Consider the following 21,649-nt stretch of genomic DNA (forward strand, 5'->3'; position numbering starts at 1 on the left):
CCAGGGTAGATATTCAAGTTGCATCCGTGTAGTACAACTGGGAGATGGAACACTACGAATATTTTTAAATGTTTTAAAACGTTTCAGTGACATGCCACGTTTTTATTATGATGTTTGCAAAACTCCACATGGTATCATCTCAGCTATAAAAATGATATGTGTAAAACAAATTTTTGTTTGTTTGTTTTTGAGAGGGCTGTCACTCTGTTGCCCAGGCTGTAGTGCAGTGGCATGATCTCGGCTCACTGCAACCTCCACTTCCTGGGTTCAATTGATTCTCCTACCTCGGCCTCCCGAGTAGCTGGGATTGCAGGCACGTGCCACCATACCAGGCTGATTTTTGTATTTTTTAGTAGAGACAGGGTTTTGCCATATTGGCCAAGCTAGTCTCAACTCCTGACCTCTGGTGATTCGCCTGCCTTGGCCTCCCAAACTGCTGGGATTACAGGCATGAGCCACCGCAACCAGCTATAAAGTTTTTTTTTTTTAAAGAAAATTTGAATCTTAAAGTGATGGATTTATGAGTGATTCTTATTATTTTCTTCTTTTATATTTTCTTTTCTTCCATAATATCCTTCTATCACTTTTATAGGGAGAAAATATTTCTAAATAGAATAAACGTATATGAAAGGAATTTTAGAATTGAAAAAATGGGGATAAGGTATTCCAACAAAATTAACAATATTGAGATGATAAGACTGAGTATCCACTCAAATAAAATATAATAGGCGGGTGTGGTGGCTCATGCCTGTAATCCCAGCACTTTGGGAGGCCAAGGCGGGTGGATCACTTGAGGTCAGGAGTTTCAGACCAGCCTGACCAACATTGTGAAGCTCCATCTCTACTAAAAATAAAAAAAATTAAAAAAGAAAAGAAATACCCCCAAAATTAGCCAGGAGTAAAAAAGGTAGCATGCACCTTTGAGATATATATATACATACATATATATATATATATATAAATAAAATAAATTCTGGCATGTTGGGAACAAGATTTACGGCTGACATTCTGCCTGAGGGAATCAGAATGTTCTTCAAGATGACGTGAAAATCTACTGTCGAATGATTAGTTTGCTCTTCAGATTATTGACAAAGAATGGGGAGCAACAAAGCAAGACAGAGAGAGAGGAAAAGAGAGTAGTGAAAACACCCCACACCACAGTGAAGAGAGGCAAGCAAAAAGGAAAAGGAAAGGGAATGGTGGCTGGAGAATGGGGGAGGATTGAGGAGAAAAAATTCTGGGCATTTTGCACCCACCCAGAATCAGGGAAATGGAAGCAAAGTTACCAGATGAAACCTGAGGCCGGATCCCTTTGACATTCCTACTCCTCACACTTCAGTGCAGGGGCATGAGCCAGCTAGGAGAAGTTAGGAGAGCTTCAAACTCAGATGCCTTTGCACACCACAGCAGGCACTATTGCTTCTGGGCTGCCAAGGAAGTCAAACTGGAGGCCTTTCTGGGAATTTTGCTTGGCACAGGCATTTGGTACCTCACGTGCTTCCAGAATTTGGAATTCAGGGACCGTTTATTGGCAATGTGGTCCTCCCTCCACTTGATGGTCCCCTGCACTTTCATGAGATGCCGGAGAGAGTCCTGAAGCGCTTCAGCCTGCAGCATGTCCAGCTCGCTCAGAGCCTCCATCTCAATAAGAATCACCTTGGAGTCGTTCTGGATGAGGGCACTATGCAGGGCAACTTCCTGCTCGTAGGCAAACTCCTCGCTGTGCGTGATCTGAGGGGTCAGGATGAAAATGTGCCGCCTGCTCTTTCGTATGTTGGTTTCCACTGCAGTGACTACATCTAGTCATACAAGAAATAGATAAGATTTCCTATCAGTCTAATGCTTGAAACATAAACATCCTGAACATTTAAAAGTCTTATTGTTATAATCTGGTGTGAGATTCTCTGACATCAATCAAGTCACTTATTCAGAGAAGTGGAAATATACGTGGATAGAGAACCCGTTTTTTTTCTTTGTGCTCCTTTCATTTAAGAGAATATCAGCCCCAATGTCCTCTTTTTATTTCCCAGGTAGCTTAGTCTTAACTAAAACAGAGTCCTTCTAGGTAAATGGGAATGTAAAGATACTTAGTCTACTGCTGCATTAGAGACTTAGAATTCTGGTTCATTAGATACATATTGTCTTCTTAGAATATTTGCTTATATGTTTTAAAATGGCTTAAAAATTTAACTCACATATTTAAAAGCACAAACTCAGGAAGCTCTGCCCCTCAAAATTGACCCAAGTCTCTAGGAAAGTAAGTCCTGACTTCACTTCACCCCCCATTAATCTCTGTTGTAGAAATGGATTTGATCCAGACTAGAAAAATCTTAAGGGACAATAGATCCCCTTTCCCTTTAGGTGTTTATAGAGCATAGACTCCATGGTGATTCCAATTCACTCTGGGTGGACTTAGAAAGAACATGACTTAGAAAGAACCCAGTCCTCACTGCAACAGAAGAAAGCACAACCACGAATAAAACAACCCAAGATACTCCGACAGACTGGTGTCTGAGGAATTGCAGATGCATGAGGCAGGCCAGCTGAGAAGAGGTGCTCCCAGAGGGAGGAGCACAGCTGCTCCAGAAGCCCCACCTGGAGGGGCAGGTACATGACCACCTTCTGACCTCCTGCTGGTGCCTCCCAGTGGCTAAACCCAGCCTGGAGCAGAGGACAAGGGTGCAATGGCTTCCATGATGATCAGCCACCCAGGGCCACCGGATGGAGTGGTGATGCAGAGAGGATTTTGGTGGGGCAAATGCAAGATAAGTCTCACGAGAATAAAGATAGCACCTTAGTCACTCATGAACTTTCCTAAGCGAAGAGTGAAGTTTGGTGTTGTTTCGTTGGGTTTCATTTTATTTTGCTTGAGGAAAGGTCAGAGGACATGCACTGATGGAGGGAAGTAGAAAACCATTCCAGGTTAGTATGTTGTCACACATTGAAGGCAGCACAAGCTGGAGTGTGAGAGAGGTAGCATCTGGGTTTAGCGGGGGAGAAGGGTAACCAGAACTTAGGTGGATGGACTGAGAAAGGAGAGGTGAAGAGTTTGTGGCTAGATGTGGCACACTGTTGAGCCCACAAACAACAGGAGTCCCTGCAGGTCCTTGAGTACATTTGTAATATGAAAAGAGTGTTTGAGAGCATTACTCATTACTTCTATCTGCCTGGGTGGCCAGTGGGAAAATGGGAGAAGAAGAGAGCCTCGAGAGAAGAAGTGCATTATATTCTCCTAAACTGTACCTTTCACAAGTCTCTTGAGCCATTATTGAGGCTATGAGCATTCCCAGATATTCCAGGGTAAACCAGATTCACCTGTTGTTCATACCTTTACATCTATAGGCATGTGAATTCCTCTTGTTAGTAAGATGAGTTTAAAATGTAAAACGGAACGTTTACTTTATTAGGCTTAGGCCTTTGACATCTGAGCCCCATTTATATTCCAAACCCTTCCTGATCTGTGAGAAATTAGAGAAGAGTTCACAGGAGGGTCCACAGGTACTGGACATAAATGTATGAAGGGAAGGGAAAGTAGCTACTGAAATCACAGGAGTTGTGATAAAACTGTCAAAAATATATAAAATTGGGTAGGAATATTAAGGAACAGAAGCTACAATTCTATTTGCTCTGGTGAGAACATAAATTTGCAAATGTTTCACCAACATAAAGAAAGTCATGAAGACCCTCTGAGTCCTTTTAAGGTATTTCAGCTAGTGCCTATGGCTACCAGAACAAAATTCTTCAATGTTTAAGTCCTCTTTCAAATCTTATGGACAGAATTAAGAAGTGGCAGAGTTATCCTGGTGGGGGACCAAGGAAATAAAGTAGGGATGATGGTTTACTAAGTCCTTGAAGCACAGGACTTCTAACTCTGAATTCACACCATCGACATTACTGTGAAGATCTCATCACCGGGACAATGATGGGAGAGGGAAGAGTGAAGGATAAGTGTCTGCTCCTGGATAAATATTTAAAGTTTTGGTCTTAAGGTCTGAGGTAGTAAATGCAATTCCTTATCCAACGCAGGGATAAGGCCACCTAGTTCACAGCCTCTAATAAGCATGAATTTCCGTCCCTAATGTATGTTGATAGCTTTACCTTCTCCAGGTAGCATATCTCTCCCATAAATGCATAAGGTATAGCCACATTTATTTTCAAGAACATCAGGCAGAATCTGGTGGACAAAGTACTCTACACGACTGGCCCCATCTGTACTGGATGTGTAGTTCCGTGGGTAGATAACATAAGCATCATAGAGCTTTCCATCTGAAAATGAAAACAAGAAGTACAACTTCTTACTTGATTCTAAAAATTCTCACTGGACTCTTCGAAGACATTGCGCTTCAAGTTTTATGGCTGTTGGTGAATGTATGTCACTCTCCAAAATGTTCTAGACTCAAGAGATGTTGACGACCAAACAGCTGCCACAAAACATGATCAGGAAATAACAGTCTTCATCCCAAAGTATTTCTCCTTTTTACTGTCACAGACTAAATAACAAAAAAAGTGGACAAAAGCCTGTCCAGTGCAGTTAAAACCATTTCACCAATGTTGATTAATAATCTATGAACAAGGGGGCCTTCTGTGCTGGATAGACCTTGGTTTCATCTTTGGTTTCGCCATACTCCCCTGGGGAAGTGAGAAAATTTAAAGTTAATAGTAGCAAGGGCATAGAATTTTTTAAGGGGTCTGAATTTTCCACAAATCAGACCGTTAGCTACTACTTGAGTCAATTGTTTGAAAAATGCAACGTGTATCTGCCTCCAAACGAAAGCATGAGGTTTGCATCTAGCAGGCAGAACTGACTCCTTTCATGAGCATGTTTGTGTGCCTAGCTTAGACTTTACAGATCAGGGTTTCAGGTAGAACACACATGCATTCTGATGGACCTTTCTAACCTGCTCACATCTGGAAAACAGGAACAATTTTGCTACTGTGTTTAACTTCATAATATCTTACCAATACATTATGAAATTCACACCTTTCTGGGCTTGGGGCAGATTCTGTCATTGGTAACTGAGCAGGAATAGCAGTCCTACCGGGGAAGAAATGTGAGCTGTTGAGATTAATCTCAGGACCATGAGGAGTTACAGAGCAGGATGGAAAATGGCCTCTAAGAAAATCCAAAAACACAACTCACTGATAACAGATTAGCAAGCAAAATGGAATCTGGGTTTAGCAGCCTAGCTATTGAAAAGTTAATAGACAGGTAACCAACAGTTATTATGTGACTTTTTCTTTGGGCAAAAAACTTGGTATTTGCCACTTACCATTCCTAGTCTTGTAAGGTTTAGCTATGTCTCTCCAGAGCAGAGTAGCCTCGATCCAGAACGTTTTTAGGATGATAACCAGGACATTGATTAGCATTAACAATACACTACATACTGCAATTATGCAGTAAGTGCTTTGATGATCAACTATTCGAAAGAAAGAAAAACTATTATTATTACTACTGAAACAAGATATAATAAACAGATACATGGATGCTGGCTTCCCTTGGGAGTACAAGAATTTCATGTAAGATATACCCACTGAGAATTTTCATGGCTGCTTTAAGTACCAGGACATTCACATTTATTGAGCCTCTACAACATATCAGGCTAAGCATTACAGGGAATTCTCAACGGCAAAAGAGGCACAGTGATACTCGTCAACTTAACTAAGATGGGAGGCAAAAGCATGATTTTTGTTGGCAGAGGATTTTAGGAGAACTTGCTCCATGCAGGACTGGGAAAGGGAGGCTTCCTGGAGGAGGAGGCCTCTGAAAAATGAGTAGGATTCAGGGAGATGCAAAAAAGGAAATGCCCACCTGGGCAGAGAGAATACCATAAGCCTAAGTGCAGAGAGGAAGTGTGTTTTCTGAGGAATTGGAATAACCTAGTTTGGGGAATTAGTGGAAGACATGATTAGAAAGTCTGGTCATGGCCAGGTTCTGTCCAGACTTGAAACCCCAACTAAGGCAGACTGCCTTATTCTGAAGGTCACAGGAGCATTGGAGCCTTGAGGGGTTTTTCCATGAGATTCATCTGATGGTCGGAGAAAGTTTGTTTCTGTGGAAAGAAACTATGGGCACTCAGAACAGGATGGAGTGTGGTACTCGGGATGCAAGATGCAGAGGGTTGTAACTCATGCAATAATGAGAAAGGAACAGACAAGGTGCTGTCGGGACATTAAGGAGAAGGCATCGACGGGTCTGAGAGACTTGTTGCCTCTAAGGGCTTGGTGGTGTGGGAGATAGAAGAAGAAGCAAGAGTCACCTAAGTGGCTAAAGCATCTTTGATAAAGAACTCAAAAGTCAAATTACTAAGTTCTAGGTCCTACTCATAGCCCATACTTCTCTCATGGTGAACATTACTCAGCCAACACTGAACTTTATCCTAGTACTCCTTGCTTCACAAAATGCAGATGCAACATGCATATGCACTGATGAATGTGAGAAGAATCTCAAATGAGATTTGCTGATATGGTTCATTTGCATCTTAAGTCTCTGTATATGGGCTCCCAGTTTTGAGGTAGAAAAAGCACTGGCCCATATTCACAAATTCCTCCACAACCTCTAATAGTTTATCAGCTCTCTCAGCGACCAGCAGTATGAAATCAAGAATTATCAAGGTGATATGACTTAAAGTTGGGGGAAAAATGTGAAAATTGACAAAGAGCTTACTGTCATCAGGTTAAATAATGAAAACTCTGTAAGTAAATGGTTTCAACAGGATTCCTTTCCAGGTCACTCTGTCTAAAAACCCCAGCTGGATGCACAGAGGAATGTGTACTTCCTGTGAGGACTGCTGGGAAGTAACCATGCTAGTGGCTGGACGCTTCCAAGCAAAAGAAAGATGTTGATCCAAGACATCAAAGGGAGTCTTTGTAAGTGTAAATTATTTTTATAAAAGTATAAGTAATTCAGGTATGTGATGACTAAATGTTACTTTCTGTCTACACATATAAATAGCAAAGTGCTGGCTGTGTTTGAATCCTTGCTCCATAACTGTGGTATCTGGCAAGTTATTCGACTTTCTTTGCCTTTTACTTTGAAGTATTGAGAAAATAAACGACAAAGTTAAATGTAAAATAAGTAGATGAGTCCTGGTACCTAGGAAATAATGAATAAATGTGTACTATTATTACTATGAGCATCAAATACGTATTTAGTAATAGTTAATAAAATGGGGACACAGGCCTTTTAAGTTTTTGCTCTCTTAAATTCAAGAAATGCTATAATTTCAGAAATAAAAAAGAATTCATCATGACAACTCAACAGCAGTAGTAATAATTTGTGTTTAATTTCTATAGTTGCTGAAACAGACTGTAACCATGTTGACTTAAAGAAAAACAGGTGAAATACAAATAAGCTAGAAGGAGCAAAATCACTGAATACCTGTAACACGAAAACAATTCCAACACATTGGTAAGCAGGGACATTGATCAATGATAATGTAGCAAAGCAGGAGGACACAAGGGGAGCGTGGGTGGGCAGGCTGGATGGGTGGCTGCAGGGTCCACTGGGCCCACCACCACCCCAAGCATGGCCATTACATAGCATCTTGACGGGGTCCACAGCCTTCCTGAGGTGCCACATTTATCACCGGCAGACACCAGAGACCCACAGAACACTATGGCACTTACAGCCATCTGCATGAGTTACGATTCTGTTTATTTTATGAAAAACTTACAAATCGGGGGTTAAAGTCAAAATTAAAACAAGAAAAACCCCACATACCACCTCAGGCAGAGACCTGCCATGATTACACCATATTGGGGGCCTGTTGTCCCCACACCCCAATCCTTTCTCCTCCTGTTGTGGCTCTCTGTGTGTATCTGGATGAATCTGGACCATACTGCACATATGGATGGGAACTCAGGATTTAACACTTTATTTGGCTATTTGACAAGTATGTCAAACAATTTCTACATGGTTGTACAGCCCCTCAGGAGTGACGAGTGTGAAAAAATATATTTTTCTCTCTCCTTCCTTTTATACGGGCTACAATGCTTCATGTAGCAAACAGGATGTGTTTGCCTGGATATGCGAAGAACAAGTGAGGAAACTGACAAGGGCTCAGGAGTGAAATGCTTGGAAAGCTATTTTCCAAGACAACATTGCATCGTCTTGGACACAACGGAGACGCACCAAGCGAGTGGGGAGAAGGATCAGTCCACCTCTGTGGGAGAAGAACTTCATCTCTGATGTTTCGCATTATCTGGGCATGGTGATGATAAAAAGCACAATGACTTGTAGACAGCTTTATTACTGTTTTGAAAACTCTGTAGACAACATATCCCCTTCTTGTGTGCATCCAGGAGGGATCACTCTCTCCACCCTGCTTTGGCTATTTGTGAAGCCACCAATTATTTATATATAAAAAAGAATGTTACATTTTAAAAGATTATATAGCATCTGAAATTAACCCAATAAAGACTGATCAGTTTCATGTTGTCCTTTATTGTGTCAGATTACAATGATATCATTAAAATCCTGCTAGATTCAGAAAAAAACTATAGGGAAGCAATAAACAATTTCACTTTCCAATTGATGGAGAAAGTTATTGAATTTACCAAGCATAAATATAAAAAATAGTATTTTGTTGTATAATTAAGCCTTACAGCTAGAAAAGTAGAAATGTACACAAAAAACATTTGGTATCAATAACTTGGTTGTGCATTCGTTTATTTGGTCAAAAAATATTTAACTGAGCACTGGCTAGCTGCCAGGTATTGCATTAAGGACCCAAAGATGGTTGAGATGATGTCCCTCCCCTCATGGAGCTTGCAGTCATGTTGAGCAGACTGTCAAACAGATTTTGGTAAAGCAATGTGACCAGTGCTACAATACAAACAGGATGCTACAAGAGTACTTGGAAAGCATGTATACTGCAAACTGAGGGCCAAGAAAAATTCCCTGGAATAGGTAGTACCTGGAATAGGATGCAATAAAGAAATGGGCTGAGCTACCAGACTTCCCATGTGTTCCATGTACCTTAAATACTTTATCAAGTTTAACAATCATAATGTGTGTGACATGGTTTGGGTCTGTGTTCCTGCCCAAATCTCATGCTGAATGGTAATCCCCAGTATTCAAGGTGGAGCCTGATGGGAGGTGATTGGACCATGGGGGTAAGCTCATCACGAATGGTTTAGCACCATCCCCTGGATGCTGTCCTTGCAATAGTGAGTGACTTCTCACGAGATCTGGCTGTTGAAGTGCGTCGCCTCTCTCTCTATCGCTTCTGCTTTCACTGTTTGAAGTGCCTGCCTTTGTTTTGCCTTCTGCCATGAGTAAAGCTCCTGGGTGTCCCCAGAAGCAGTAGCCGCCATGCTTCCCGCACAGCCTGCAGAACCGTGAGCCAATTAAACCTCTTTTCATATAAATCACCCAGTCTCGGGCATTTCTTTATACCAGTGCAAGAGTGGCCTAACAAGTGTCTTATTATAAATTAGCACCTAGGATTTTCTCACTGAAATGGCAGTAGTTAGATACTTCCCCTTTTTGTTCACTTTACCACCCTCACTAACAAAATGAGTGTTCATAGTGTTCCTTATGACCAGAAAAAGGTATAGAAGGAACCATGTTTACAACACGTAATACAAGTTATAAAAGAGCACAAAAGAACACGTTCAGTTTACTGTTGTTGGTGCATTTTCTTTCACATACAGCGAGACAGAGGGAGTTCATGAAGTTAGAAAACAAGGATGACCAAAGAAGCAGCTGAATGTTCTAGAGAAACCAACCATAGAAGGCAGTGGGGGAGGAGGAGGAACTTAAGCAGCAGAGAAGCTCCCAGCAAACAGAAACAGTCTACAAAGACCAGATAGCAAACAGCATCCCAAAGAAGAGAAGTACATTTTATGGCACAGGCCATTCCCGTTGTCTTGATGGATCTCTCGGAACCACACTCCATTCCGCTTACCCTTGCTACAGAAAGTTTAGGTGACCAAAGTCTCAGAAACACTCCTTACTTGGATTTTTCCTACTTAGTCTTACAGTGTGTCTTCTCAAGCCATGCAAATTCAGGGCCAGACAGTCGTACCGCAGCAATAAATCCTCTTCCTTTACATCAGCTATTCTTAAAACCATGTTTACACAAGCCAGCCCATCGCTGAAACTAAGAAAGCAACCTGTTACTTGTAATGCCTACTTTGCACGTGCAAATGATGTGCAAGCGGAAGAGGATGGTTCTCTTCGATATAAAAATACCTTTGATTTTGCCCTTCCTCTTGTTGAATTCTTGGTTCACCGAAGTCTGTAATTTTTTTTCCATTAAGCTGCCACAGGACAGCAGCAAAGAACTGAGCGCCTCTTCCAAAACAAGCAAAGCAAGTTAGGTTTGTGTTTTCTCCTAGAGGGGAGTAAGGACATTCACCAATACAATTAACTTCTGTGACTAGCATTTTATCCCATTTAATGTAAAAAAAAAAACTTACTGAACACTTAGTATGCACCCCGCCAGGACCTCCCTCCCTCATCTCTAGCACCTTCCTCTTTCTATGTCCTCTCTTACCTCCTCCCTGCTCCCATTACTTTCATTCACCCAGCTGGGTTTCCCATTCACCCACCTGCATGGGAAACTAACAAGGCCAATGATTCTGGCTTCACCAAGCCCACTTTATAAAGGATTTCTAGTAAAAGGATTGCCCTTTACTACAAATCAGAGTTTCTTTCCAACTGCTCTCTTCCACATCTTTCTACAGAACTCTCTTCATCTCTCCATAAGCTACCTTTGAATATAAATGTGTTTTACCAGACCTGGCTACCATTGCCCAGAATGGACACTCTGCAGGTTTCCATCCCAAGCTCTGGGATAGAGATGAAGATGAAATTAGATGCATACATGAAAGCATCATGAATTACAACATGCAATAAACAAATGTAAACACTGCAATTGCTGTGTCCTGGTTCCCAATATTAGCAAATGCTTGGGGCAGGTGCTTTCAGGGATGTCACCTCACTTACCCCTCAAGGTTCCCTATGCTAATTGCCTGACCCCATTTTCCAGGCAATATTTACAGCATTCTGATATATTTTCTTACCAATTTCCACTTCCTTTGTTTCATTGTGTGTAGGGGCTCTGATTATAGGAAACAGAGAGGAGCCTTGCTCATCTTAAAGACAAAAAGAAATATAAATATTAGGGGAGCATTGAATGCTACTCAATATAAGTTTGTATTTTCATGTTTCTATTCTATTTCATAGCAATGTTTTTCAAAATCTTCTGACAATAACCCATAATGACACACACACACACCCACACCCACACCCACACCCACACACACGAAACAAAAGCATTTAAATAAAGCTTTCTTTTATTAGCTATGATGCTTTGTACTATCTGTATTCTCTTTGACATCACTAAAACAAATGCAGGTCCAACCCATAAAACTAATTACATGACCTAGCAATTGTTAGAAAACTACACTTCTACAGAATGAGACTACAGGGAAGATTTCAAAAGACCTCTGAAAACAATAAATGGATGAGTCCACAGATTTGCTCGCAGTTCTCCACTAGGGTGACCCACCCTCAGGGAAATCTTCCCCGTATGGAATTCCGACTCCTGGGACCAGCAGGGCTGAAAGACTGGCAGTGCTTGTGGAGCGCTGCTGCAATCCTCCATCCCTTCATGCTCATTTATTTAAGGACAGTGTGATTAAGGACCACTGTAAGGGTTGATATTAAACAGAAAGGGACACTAATAGGAATGTGGTCTGGTGACGCTTATTTTGCAGCGGTGCGGTGAAGTATTGGAAAACTCCAAAAAATTGTCTCCAATGTTGCTTTGCCCTAAAAAAAACTGTCATACGTTAAGGGGCTATTTCATCAACGTATGTAGATCAACTTGTGCTAAGGAGACCCCAGTTATTTACAGATTGATAAGCTATGATCATGAAGTCTTTCCCTTAAATAGGCTTTTATAAAATTTAAGACAACTTGGAAAACACATTTTTAGAATGAAGTGACCTACTTAAGGCCGCTGAAGATATTGAAAGTATTTTGCAAACATGGATTAAAATCCACGCAATAACATTTATGTACACCATAGTATCGCATCATAAAGCCTCTCGTTAAACTTTGAATCCAGTGAGTATTACTAAAGAGTAAATTCTTCTCTTTTTAATTTGCAGAAACTCTGAAACCAAACTAGAAAAAAAAACTTGGTTTTGCTCTCCAAAATTTGAATGGCAAATTTTGTATTGCCATTCAAAAAAAGTAAGTTAAGTTAGAATTCAGACTGCTTTATCTTTGAAAAATTAAGTCACAAAACAAGAATAAAGAATAGATGTGGCTTTGAATTAGTAATGTAATTTCCCCCTGAAATTTCTTAAATCTTGATAGTGCGTTCAGAAAATCTCTTTGCGTCATAGTTCAGAATGTATAAGATAAGATGGAGCAGGAGGAAGTAGAGGGAGGAGGGTGAAGTGCAAGAAACCCAACCAGAAGGGCACAACTGTTCCCACTTTGACTTCTTTCCAGTAGTATTCTACCTCATTAATGTTGGTAGCTCACCCTTGACCGTGAAGGACCTGGTCGCCGTCACACTATAATTGGCTCCATTTTCATTGTGTATAAATTTACAGGTGTAATCACCTGCATCATCAGTCATCACATTATCAATGACCAAAAATGACTTGTGCGCCTTGTACCTTGATCCTTGAAGAGCCTGACAATTCTGAAATAAGAAATTTCATTTCCTTTTCAGTAATTCTTCACTTTTGTTTATTTATTTATTGACAGAATCTTTGTTGCCCAGGCTGGAGTGAGTGGTGCAATCTGGGCTCACTGTAACCTGTGCCCTCTGGGTTCAAGTGATTTTCGTACCTCAGCCTCCCAAGCAGCTGGGATTACAGGTGTGTGGCACCATGCCCAGCTAATTTTTATACTTTTAGTAGAGATGGGGTTTCTTCATGTTGGCCAGGCTGGTCTCGAACTCCTGGCCTCAAGTGATCTGCCTGCCTTGGCCTCCCAAAGTGCTGGGATTGCAGGCGTGGGCCACTGTACCTGGCCACTTGTGTCTATTTTAATTGTGTAATTTTCATCTATTTCCTTCCAAATTTCCTCTTACCTTAAACCACTCAAGAGGTGCTGTCCAATTGTAGAGGTCAATTGTAGGACAGTAAATTTTGGAATTTTTTTCTGATCCAGATACGGTTGAATACATCAAATAATCTGGAACGTTGCAATCTGGCTGTTTTTTATATATGGTGACATTCGCATATCCAGTCCTATTGAATGTGGGACTATTAAAATAAATCCGAAAATTAAGAGTCACTTAGCATTGTGAAATAACTTAACCTAAATTTAGCCTTTACTTAATATTGCTTTTCTTCTTAAAAACCATCAGTATACATAATGGTTATTTTCTTATTTAAAAATAAACATGAAAATCTAGAATTTAAATACGTTTTTGTTACACTTGAGCTAAAAACATAGCCCCCACAGTAGCTCTAACAATGACTTCTTTGCCATTTATTCATATACTACATCTGCTGTAACGCTGTAATCCCAGTGTAATAAAGATAACCACTATTTATTGAGAGTTTACTATGTACCAGTAACAATGTTGAGCACTTTTCCCCATTACCTTAGTTTATTTTCACAGTAATGCTTTGAGATGAATTCTATTATTACATTATATGCATCTTACAGAGAAGGAAACTAAACGGCAGAGAAGTAACTTGCTGACATCGCACAGTTAACTAGTGGCAGAGCATGAATTTGACAGTTGTCTGGCCTCAGACCTAGGCCCTTAACTAATACATCCTGCCTTTTGATGTCGTTCATTTGACATTTTGTGTGTGCCAAATACAGTCACAAAATCAAAACATTCAACAATTTGTGAACAAGAGTAATTTTTAGGCACACAATCTCATCAGCCTTCTGTGGCTTAACTTGGAGGTTAAAAGCATTGGTCATTGCCCCTTTTCACCTACTAGAGGCCCCCTGAGATGGAAAACATCCAGATTACTATTTTCTGCTCTAGTTTGTTCTTAATTCCAGCCAAATGTAAGCAATTGCTCTCAGTTATCTTGGTCACTAGGCAAGCTAGGTTTTTCTCTAAGTCCACTACAAATTAATCCCTGCAACTGTAAATCCAAATAGCTCAAAATGAGCTAGACCTCAACCTGATAGTATTCCTAGAAGTTTATCCAACTCACTTTTATTCAAATCACTTTATAAATTTAACTGTTCCAGAAAAGACTAGGGAAGGAATGAAAGCAAGGGCAGCTCAGGCAATCAACCATTCAAGAAAGGGGAGCAGGGTGAAAGAAGTTGGGAGCTCCCTGCATAATACCTTCTGACAATGCAGGTATAAATACCAGAATCAGCAACTTCAGCTGGTAGAAACTTAAGAAGTTGGCCTGAGGCAAACACACGATGTCTTCCCTGGGTGGGAATACTTTTGTTTGTTTGTGAGTCATACCAATCCACGATGTAACTAGGTTTTCCTCGTCTAGGACATCTCACAATTAAAGCCTCATTTTCCAGGCCCCACGATTGTTTGCCTGCAAATGAAAGATATAAAGACGATCCTGAAATGATCAAATGAGAAGATCGTAATTCCTATCCTCTCAATATTTTCTTCCAGGATTAAATGTAGAAGCCAGTCATACACTGTGATACTTTGGGAAAGAATAAGTAACTGATTAAGTTATCTCTTATGAAATGCTAATGAATTAATTTGGAGCTAAACCCCTCACAGTTCTCCGGTGGAAAATCAGCCATATCTATCTAAACAAACTTTGTGTCAGTCAATAAACATCTACAACACTTCCCATGTGCAGGCAACATGTTAAATTCTGCTGCATTTGCATATGTAAAGCCAAACTGATGATATATTCATTACAAAGAATTTCTTCTGATAGATTTGTAATGAATGATGATCGTACAAAAACAATATGTTTTGCAGTTTACAATTCAACTGGAACAATTGGAAGCAAGCTGCTTAAAACAAGGTGAATGTTCTTGAAATTATTTAATTTATAAAAATTTAAATTATAGTTAAAAGGCAATACTTACTAAACTTCGCTGCTGTGGAATACACAAGAATTGTGAGAATTGCTAAGATGCAAAGCCCCATTCTCTGTTTATCAATCAAGAGCAAGTGTTGGTAACTGGCTGTTGAGATTACTCCAGATGAGTCACTGGCATACGACAGTGAAGGTCACCACACTTGAGGCAGTTGGTGACGCTCTCCAAGGCTGAGTTGGGAAGAGTAGCCTATATCTTAACTGAAAAATAAATTAGACAAAACCATAAACAGAATTTTTATCAGCCATGATTTTTACTTTCTCAGCACCACCCAGGAGAATGAATCGATCAACACATATTTCATTAAGTGCAAAGAGATGTAACAGCAGGTTTCAGATACGCAGTATTGCACTTATTCCTATAGAAGTTTCAGGTCATACAGCTCTCACAATAATCATGCTATTTCACAATTATCATGCTACTTCACAGTTATATTTTACCAGTCTCATGAGAATGTCCTGAAAGAAACTTAATTAAGAAGGAAAGAATATGAGTTTCTAGTTTTGAAAAAAAAAACATAAAATTCAGTAGATTTAGAAAATACATTGTATCTTGTGAAACCACAGACATCCACATAGGCTGGTGGCAGCATGCTCACAAAAATAACTCACAAACAGACACATGTGCAAGTGGTCATCACAAAGCAACTTAGGAGTAGCAAAGTCAGAACTAGATTAAAGCATTAGCCAAGCAATTGTCCTATTCTCAACCCCAAACCCTCAAACTTTTGTTCCTGACTCAGCTTGTTCCCAGGAGTCACCAAAGGCTTTCTAAGCATAGTTGAAGGTCTGTGAATAATAATAAATACATTTATTTTTTCCTTCAGAAAAATAATCATTTACTTTCTTACTTCTTTTCTTAAAATATAAGGGGAGGAATAGAACCAACATAGAAATTTACAAACATAAACATAAACACAATCATGAATGATGAAGACTTTTTTATTACAAATTTTAGATAACTAATTGATGCTTACCCAAACTGAAAGACAGAGGGGATGAACTTGGAGTCAGTGATGGAGCTAAGAATAGTTTCCAGTTTATGTAGCTCCCTCCTCCTAGACTACTCACTCTCTTTTATTTTAAAGCAGAGACACTCCACCCATCCTGAAATTTGATTTGTGGTCAAATCTATGACTTGTTCAAAAATGCTGGTGCATCATGTCCTAAGAATTCTTGATGTTGACAAATAAATATTTAAATATAAAAACAACATTGAGTAATCCCTTGATAGGAAATAACTGAATGATTTCCTCCTATTTTAGCATCAGTTTCTCAGGCTGAATAATAAATAATGCTTATTGCTTGTGCCCCGATATTAGGACACTTTCAGTTCTAAACGGTCTTGACACTGGGGGCCTGGAGGCTGCCTTTCCAGATATTCCTTGACACCTCCTTTAGCAGACACCACTCAGGAAAGCTCCGTCAGCCTTGGCAGCGTTGGTGCCAGGAGTTTCGAAAGCAAAGGTTGGGGAGAGGCAATGCAAAGTAAGCAGCACTTTCTGGAACTTAGAAATTATCTGTCTAGGGTCCAGAATGTGACTCCACTCCATCCCAAAACAGATTTCAGCTCCCTGGATTTAAGTCCCAGTAGGGCTCTCTGCCTGGATGAAGCAAAACAAAAAAAAAGGAAGTTTTTCTACAGTGCAGAGAAAGAGAAGGAAGCTGTGACTAAGAAGCTTCCCTCAAGTGGAATTGCCAAAGGAAACCATAACCCTCAATTCTTGGGCTCCAGGTAAAACAAACTTCAAAAGCAAAATTTGATTTTAGGTATGCATAGTTGCGATGACCCTAACACGAGTAAACTCAACCTACGTTTATGAGTCATCACATCTCAGAAGGATTCAGGAACTAATTCCAGACCAATATAATAATATAATGATAATAGCTAACCTTTCTTTAGAATGTCCTCTATGCCAGACATAGTCTAAGTGATTTACATGTATTAATTCCTTCATTCTCACACTCACCCAATGAGGCAGGCGCTATTATTATGATGCCCATTTTACAGACAAGGACACTCAGGCACAGAACGATTAAGCAACTTGCCCACGTCACTTCACATTAAGAGTTAAAGTCAGAATTTGAACCCAAGAAGGCTGGCTCTGAAGACTAGACTAATCACAGAATCCAACTGCCGCTGCTTGTGGAAGGTTAAGAAAGGAGGAGCTGCAAAAGGGAGAGTTCTCAGTACATTTTTTCAGCCAGTGTCTTTGCTCCCCATGGGGGCTGGGACCACTCTCGAATCTCTTATCTGTCAGGGGTTTAGTCAGCCTCTTGGCATGTAGAGTGGCTCTGAGAGGAAGAGACACAGAGTCCTTTGACCGCTGGGAGATTGACCATGAGATGTTCGCCACAAATTAGAGGAATTAGGTCTGCACGTTGTTATTCTTGACCTACTTGTGGAAGTCCATTTTATCAGGATCTTATTGCAATTGGGGCACGAGATCACAGTCAGGAGCCAGTGAGTCTGCAATGGTGCCTGCTACTGCCCAAGTGCTGCATAGGGTTTGTTCAATAAAATAACACAAACTAGGAATTGTTTTACATTTGATATCCCAAAACGTCTTTTCAAAACATATATTAAGTTTGAGCATTCATTCTTAAACTAGGCCACGTGAGCACTGGTTTCTCAGTTTAGAAAATAAAGCTTCCATCAATTTTAACATCATGATGAAATTCTGCAGGAGTATTTATTAAAGTTGAACTATTCCTGTAAAACAATTCAGTTGTTCATTTGACAATTATGACTTTTCGTTCAAAGTGCAATACTGTGTGGTACTTATCATCAACATCACTCAAATTTTATAGATAAAAATAAAAACCCAAGGATAAGACTGGTTATGTAATTTGACTAAGTTCACCCAGTTGCGGCTGGGGTTGAAACAAGACTTGCTGAACTTCAAAGCCAAGGGTTTTTTTTTACCCCTAATGTCAACTAAAAAAGAGAACATTCTCTATGCCAGAGATTAGAGTGGTAAAGCTTTTCTTTTTATACTAGGGACTGGGTTATTAAAATAAGCTAGTCTATACGTTCTTCTTTGAAAAGAACTAAATCATTTTGGCTTCTCACTATTTCAGGCACCACCCAACATAACAGAGAGTAGTTTATAGCAACTTGAGACAAACTGCAAAAAGGCAAGCTCTTCTAATAAATGAATAAAGCAAGGCATTTTAAGCACTCACACATTTCTGCCAACTTAATCAGAAAACTTCCAGTATCTGCTTGTTTCTCTGGCAAATATCCACTTTTTAAAGATTTCTCATAACTACTATCCCTTTTCAGATTAATTTCATAGAATCTAACCTCATTGAACTAGATTTTTCTTAATTTTGTTACAGTTTTGAAATCTTATATATGTCTGTTTATAATCTACTTCACTGACATATCCACTAAAAAAAACAAAAAACAAAAGAACAAACAAAACTTTATGTTTTGAGGGCAACAACTAGTTGCTGGCATATGGAATGTGACACTCAAATACTTCCAAACTTAGAAGGCATCTTTCAAGACTTCTTCATTTGACTTAGCAGATATCACACTGAAATGTAACATGCAAATGTCCTAACACATTCCAGAGCTGGCTACGTGTGGCCTGCTCTTACCGTAAACCAGTGTCAAAAGACAGGGAACTCGGTTACATTAATCTTGTATGAATTTCCGTGAGTCAGGCTCTCATTGAGTGACTCTCACTATAAGTCGGGGATGGATTTTTCCCCTTCATTTCATTAGAGGACATCTGGGTACCATTTTTATTCTGTTTTTCTTTTAATTATTTTTTTCTTGATGAAAATGTTTGCAGGATCTGCAGCGGATGGGGCAGAACCAGCATGGCCCTAAATGGCTTGGCCTGGGCCTCTGGAGAATGTGCCGGACCCCCGAGCTTTATTAGCTGTGTCGCTTTGAGCAAAGTGCTTGCCTCTGGGATCCTTCTTGTCCACACTCTAAACTCTAGGCCCACTCAAGCCTCCACTCCTTCCCTCCAAACTCCTTCCTGCTTCACCCAATCCTCCCCTCCAAAAACCAGAAGACCCGTCTGAATGGCTATTATTAAAAACTCAAAAAACAGCAGATGTTGGGATGGATGTGGAGAAAAAGGAATGCTTATACATTGTTGCTGAGGATGTCAATTAGTTCAATGTCTATGGAAAACAGTACGAAGGTTTCTCAATGAACGAAAAATAAAACTACCATTCACCCCAGAAGTCTCACTACTTTTCTAAGGAAAAGAAATGATTATATAAAAAAGACACTCCTCCACCACTACTAGTATGTTCACTGCAGCACTGTTCACAATAGGAAAGTCATGGAACCAACTTAAGTGTCCATCAATGGTTGACTAAAGAAAATGTGGTACCTATGCACTAAGGATTACTATGAAGCCATAAAAAGAATGAGATTATGTCCTTTGCCACATGGATGGAGCTGGAGACCATTATCTTAAGTGAACCAGTTAAGAAACAGAAAACCAAACACCACATGTTCTTACTCATATATGGGAGCTAAACCATCGGTACACATGGACATAAGATGGAAATAAGAGACATCGAGGACTCCAAAAGTAGGGAGGGTAGCGGGTGATGAACGAAAAATTACCTCCTGGGTACAATATTCACTAATTGGGTAAGACCAATCCCCAACAGTCTGCAATATACCTTTGTAACAAACAAGTACATATACCCTAGAATCTAAAATTTTAAAAAACAAACAAACAACAAAAAGAAAAAACCAGAAGAAACCAGCACATATTCAAGGAACAAGTGGAATTCACAAAAGCTTCATGTCTCCAGAACAGAACTTCTGATCTCCTCCAGCCTCCTTGCCTCCCTTGCCCCAAAGAAAAGTCAGTGTCTCCCCTTGCCTTCTAATCGCAATGATGATAACTCCATGCTGAATGTTGGCTCAGACCAAGACTCCATTTATTATTGAGTCTTCTCTTCCTCACATATTGGAAATGCAATCCATCAGCTTATGGTTTCATCTTCAAAGCACATCCTACCTGCAATTACACCAATTACATCTCTCCATTCTCATGGCCACCATCCTTGTCCAATCCACCATGGTCTCTCACTTGGATTTTAATAACTGCTTCTAAATTGCTGTCCCTGCTTCCTTGTACCCTCTTAAGTCTATTCCTAAAACAGATACTCTGGAGATTCTGTTAGAACCTAGGTCAAATCAAGGAGACCTCCAAATTCTTCCACCTCACCCAGAGGAAAAGCCAACATCTTTACAGAAGTAGTGAGGTCCCACAAGATGGACCACCACCAATCACCTCTCTGACCCCTCCCCTCCAACCCCATATCCTCGTTGCTGTTCCTTGAAGGCACTAGGCACACGTTGTTCCTTCCGCCTGGACAGCTTCTTCCCATTACCCACCTCCTCCAAGAGCTAACTTACCTCCTCCAAGTGGGCACTCAGACTGTACATTCTCAATGAGACTTAGCCTGACTACTCAATTTTCTGTTCTTTTTTTGCTTCTGATTTTTAAAAATTGTGCTGAAATTAACATAACATAAAATTAACTATTTTAAAGTGCACAATTTAGTGACATTTGGTACATTCCCAATGTGGTACAACCACTAACTTTATCTAGTTTCAAAACATTTTTACCATCCCCAAGTATAACCCCACACACATTAACATGAAGTCCCCATTCTTCCTCTTCTACCATAAACCCATAGCCACCACCAATCTACTTTCTGACTCTATGGATTTATCTATCCTGAATATTTCCTGTAAATGGAATCACGCAATAAGTGCCCTTTGTGACTGCCTTATTTCACTAAGCATAATCTTTCCAAGTTTTGTTCATATTGTAGCATGGGTCTGTACTTTATTGCTTCTAATGATTGAATTATATTCCACTGCATGTACCTACCACACTTTGTTTACCCATTCATCCGTTGATGGGCATCTGGGTTGCTTCTAGCTATTGACTATTTTGAATAATGCTGCTATTAGTGTCCAAGTATTTGTTTGAGTTCCTGACCAATCAATTTTGAATTACAATGTCTCCTCTCCCATTCCCGATCTCCTTAACCTGCTCCAATGTTTTTTAAGGCATTCATCACTGTCTAACATTCTAATTATGCATCATGTTTATTATTTTCTGTTTTATCCACTGGACTATGACCTCCAGAAGGCAAGATTATTTTTGTGAGTTTTGTCTTTTGATACAGCTCACGTGCCTGAAAGAGCACAAAGTAGGTGCTCAGAAATGTTTATTTATTATTATTATTTCTGAGGCAAGGTCTCACTCTGTCACCCAGGCTGGAAAGCAGTGGTGCGATCATGGCTTACTGCAGCCTCCATCTCCCAGGCTCAGGTGATCCTCCCACCTCAGCCTCCAGAGTAGCTGGGACTACATGCACGCATCACCATGCCCAGCTAATTTTTGTATTTTTCATAGAGACAGGGTTTTACCATATTGCACAGGTTTGTCTCAAACATCTGGGCTCAAGAGATCCACCCACTTTGACCTCCCAAAGTGTTGGGATTACAGGCCTTAGTCACCATGCCCAATCTCAGAAATATTTATTGAATGAACCAGTGCAGATGACCAGGGGATGTAATTTGGGATCCAAAAAATAAAGCTTTTATATATGGATCTGAACAAGAGCA

At 40.1% G+C, this 21,649-nt stretch overlaps 1 protein-coding gene across 5 annotated transcripts in view; it reads right to left on the reverse strand.

The window, feature by feature from the left end:
• Window positions 1-872: 872 nt before the first annotated feature.
• IL1RL1 (interleukin 1 receptor like 1) overlaps window positions 873-21,649 on the reverse strand; it is an 83,009-nt gene continuing 62,232 nt past the window's right edge. For 4 of the 5 annotated variants that reach the window (XM_023211333.1, XM_023211335.1, XM_023211334.2 and 1 more), the window contains 10 exons: window positions 15,014-15,225; window positions 14,289-14,499; window positions 13,059-13,233; window positions 12,503-12,665; window positions 11,029-11,100; window positions 10,196-10,337; window positions 9,958-10,103; window positions 5,271-5,417; window positions 4,099-4,266; window positions 873-1,799 (listed from right to left, as the gene is read on the reverse strand). In XM_023211333.1, the coding sequence (XP_023067101.1) occupies window positions 1,414-1,799; window positions 4,099-4,266; window positions 5,271-5,417; window positions 9,958-10,103; window positions 10,196-10,337; window positions 11,029-11,100; window positions 12,503-12,665; window positions 13,059-13,233; window positions 14,289-14,499; window positions 15,014-15,074 (1,671 nt within the window). In that variant the 5' untranslated portion in view covers window positions 15,075-15,225 and the 3' untranslated portion in view covers window positions 873-1,413. The remainder of the gene's footprint in view (window positions 1,800-4,098; window positions 4,267-5,270; window positions 5,418-9,957; window positions 10,104-10,195; window positions 10,338-11,028; window positions 11,101-12,502; window positions 12,666-13,058; window positions 13,234-14,288; window positions 14,500-15,013; window positions 15,226-21,649) is intronic. The other variant, XM_023211336.1, reaches the window with a different exon arrangement.

The sequence above is a fragment of the Piliocolobus tephrosceles genome, chromosome 15, assembly GCF_002776525.5.
Source record: "Piliocolobus tephrosceles isolate RC106 chromosome 15, ASM277652v3, whole genome shotgun sequence".
NCBI classification, from domain to species: domain Eukaryota; kingdom Metazoa; phylum Chordata; class Mammalia; order Primates; family Cercopithecidae; genus Piliocolobus; species Piliocolobus tephrosceles.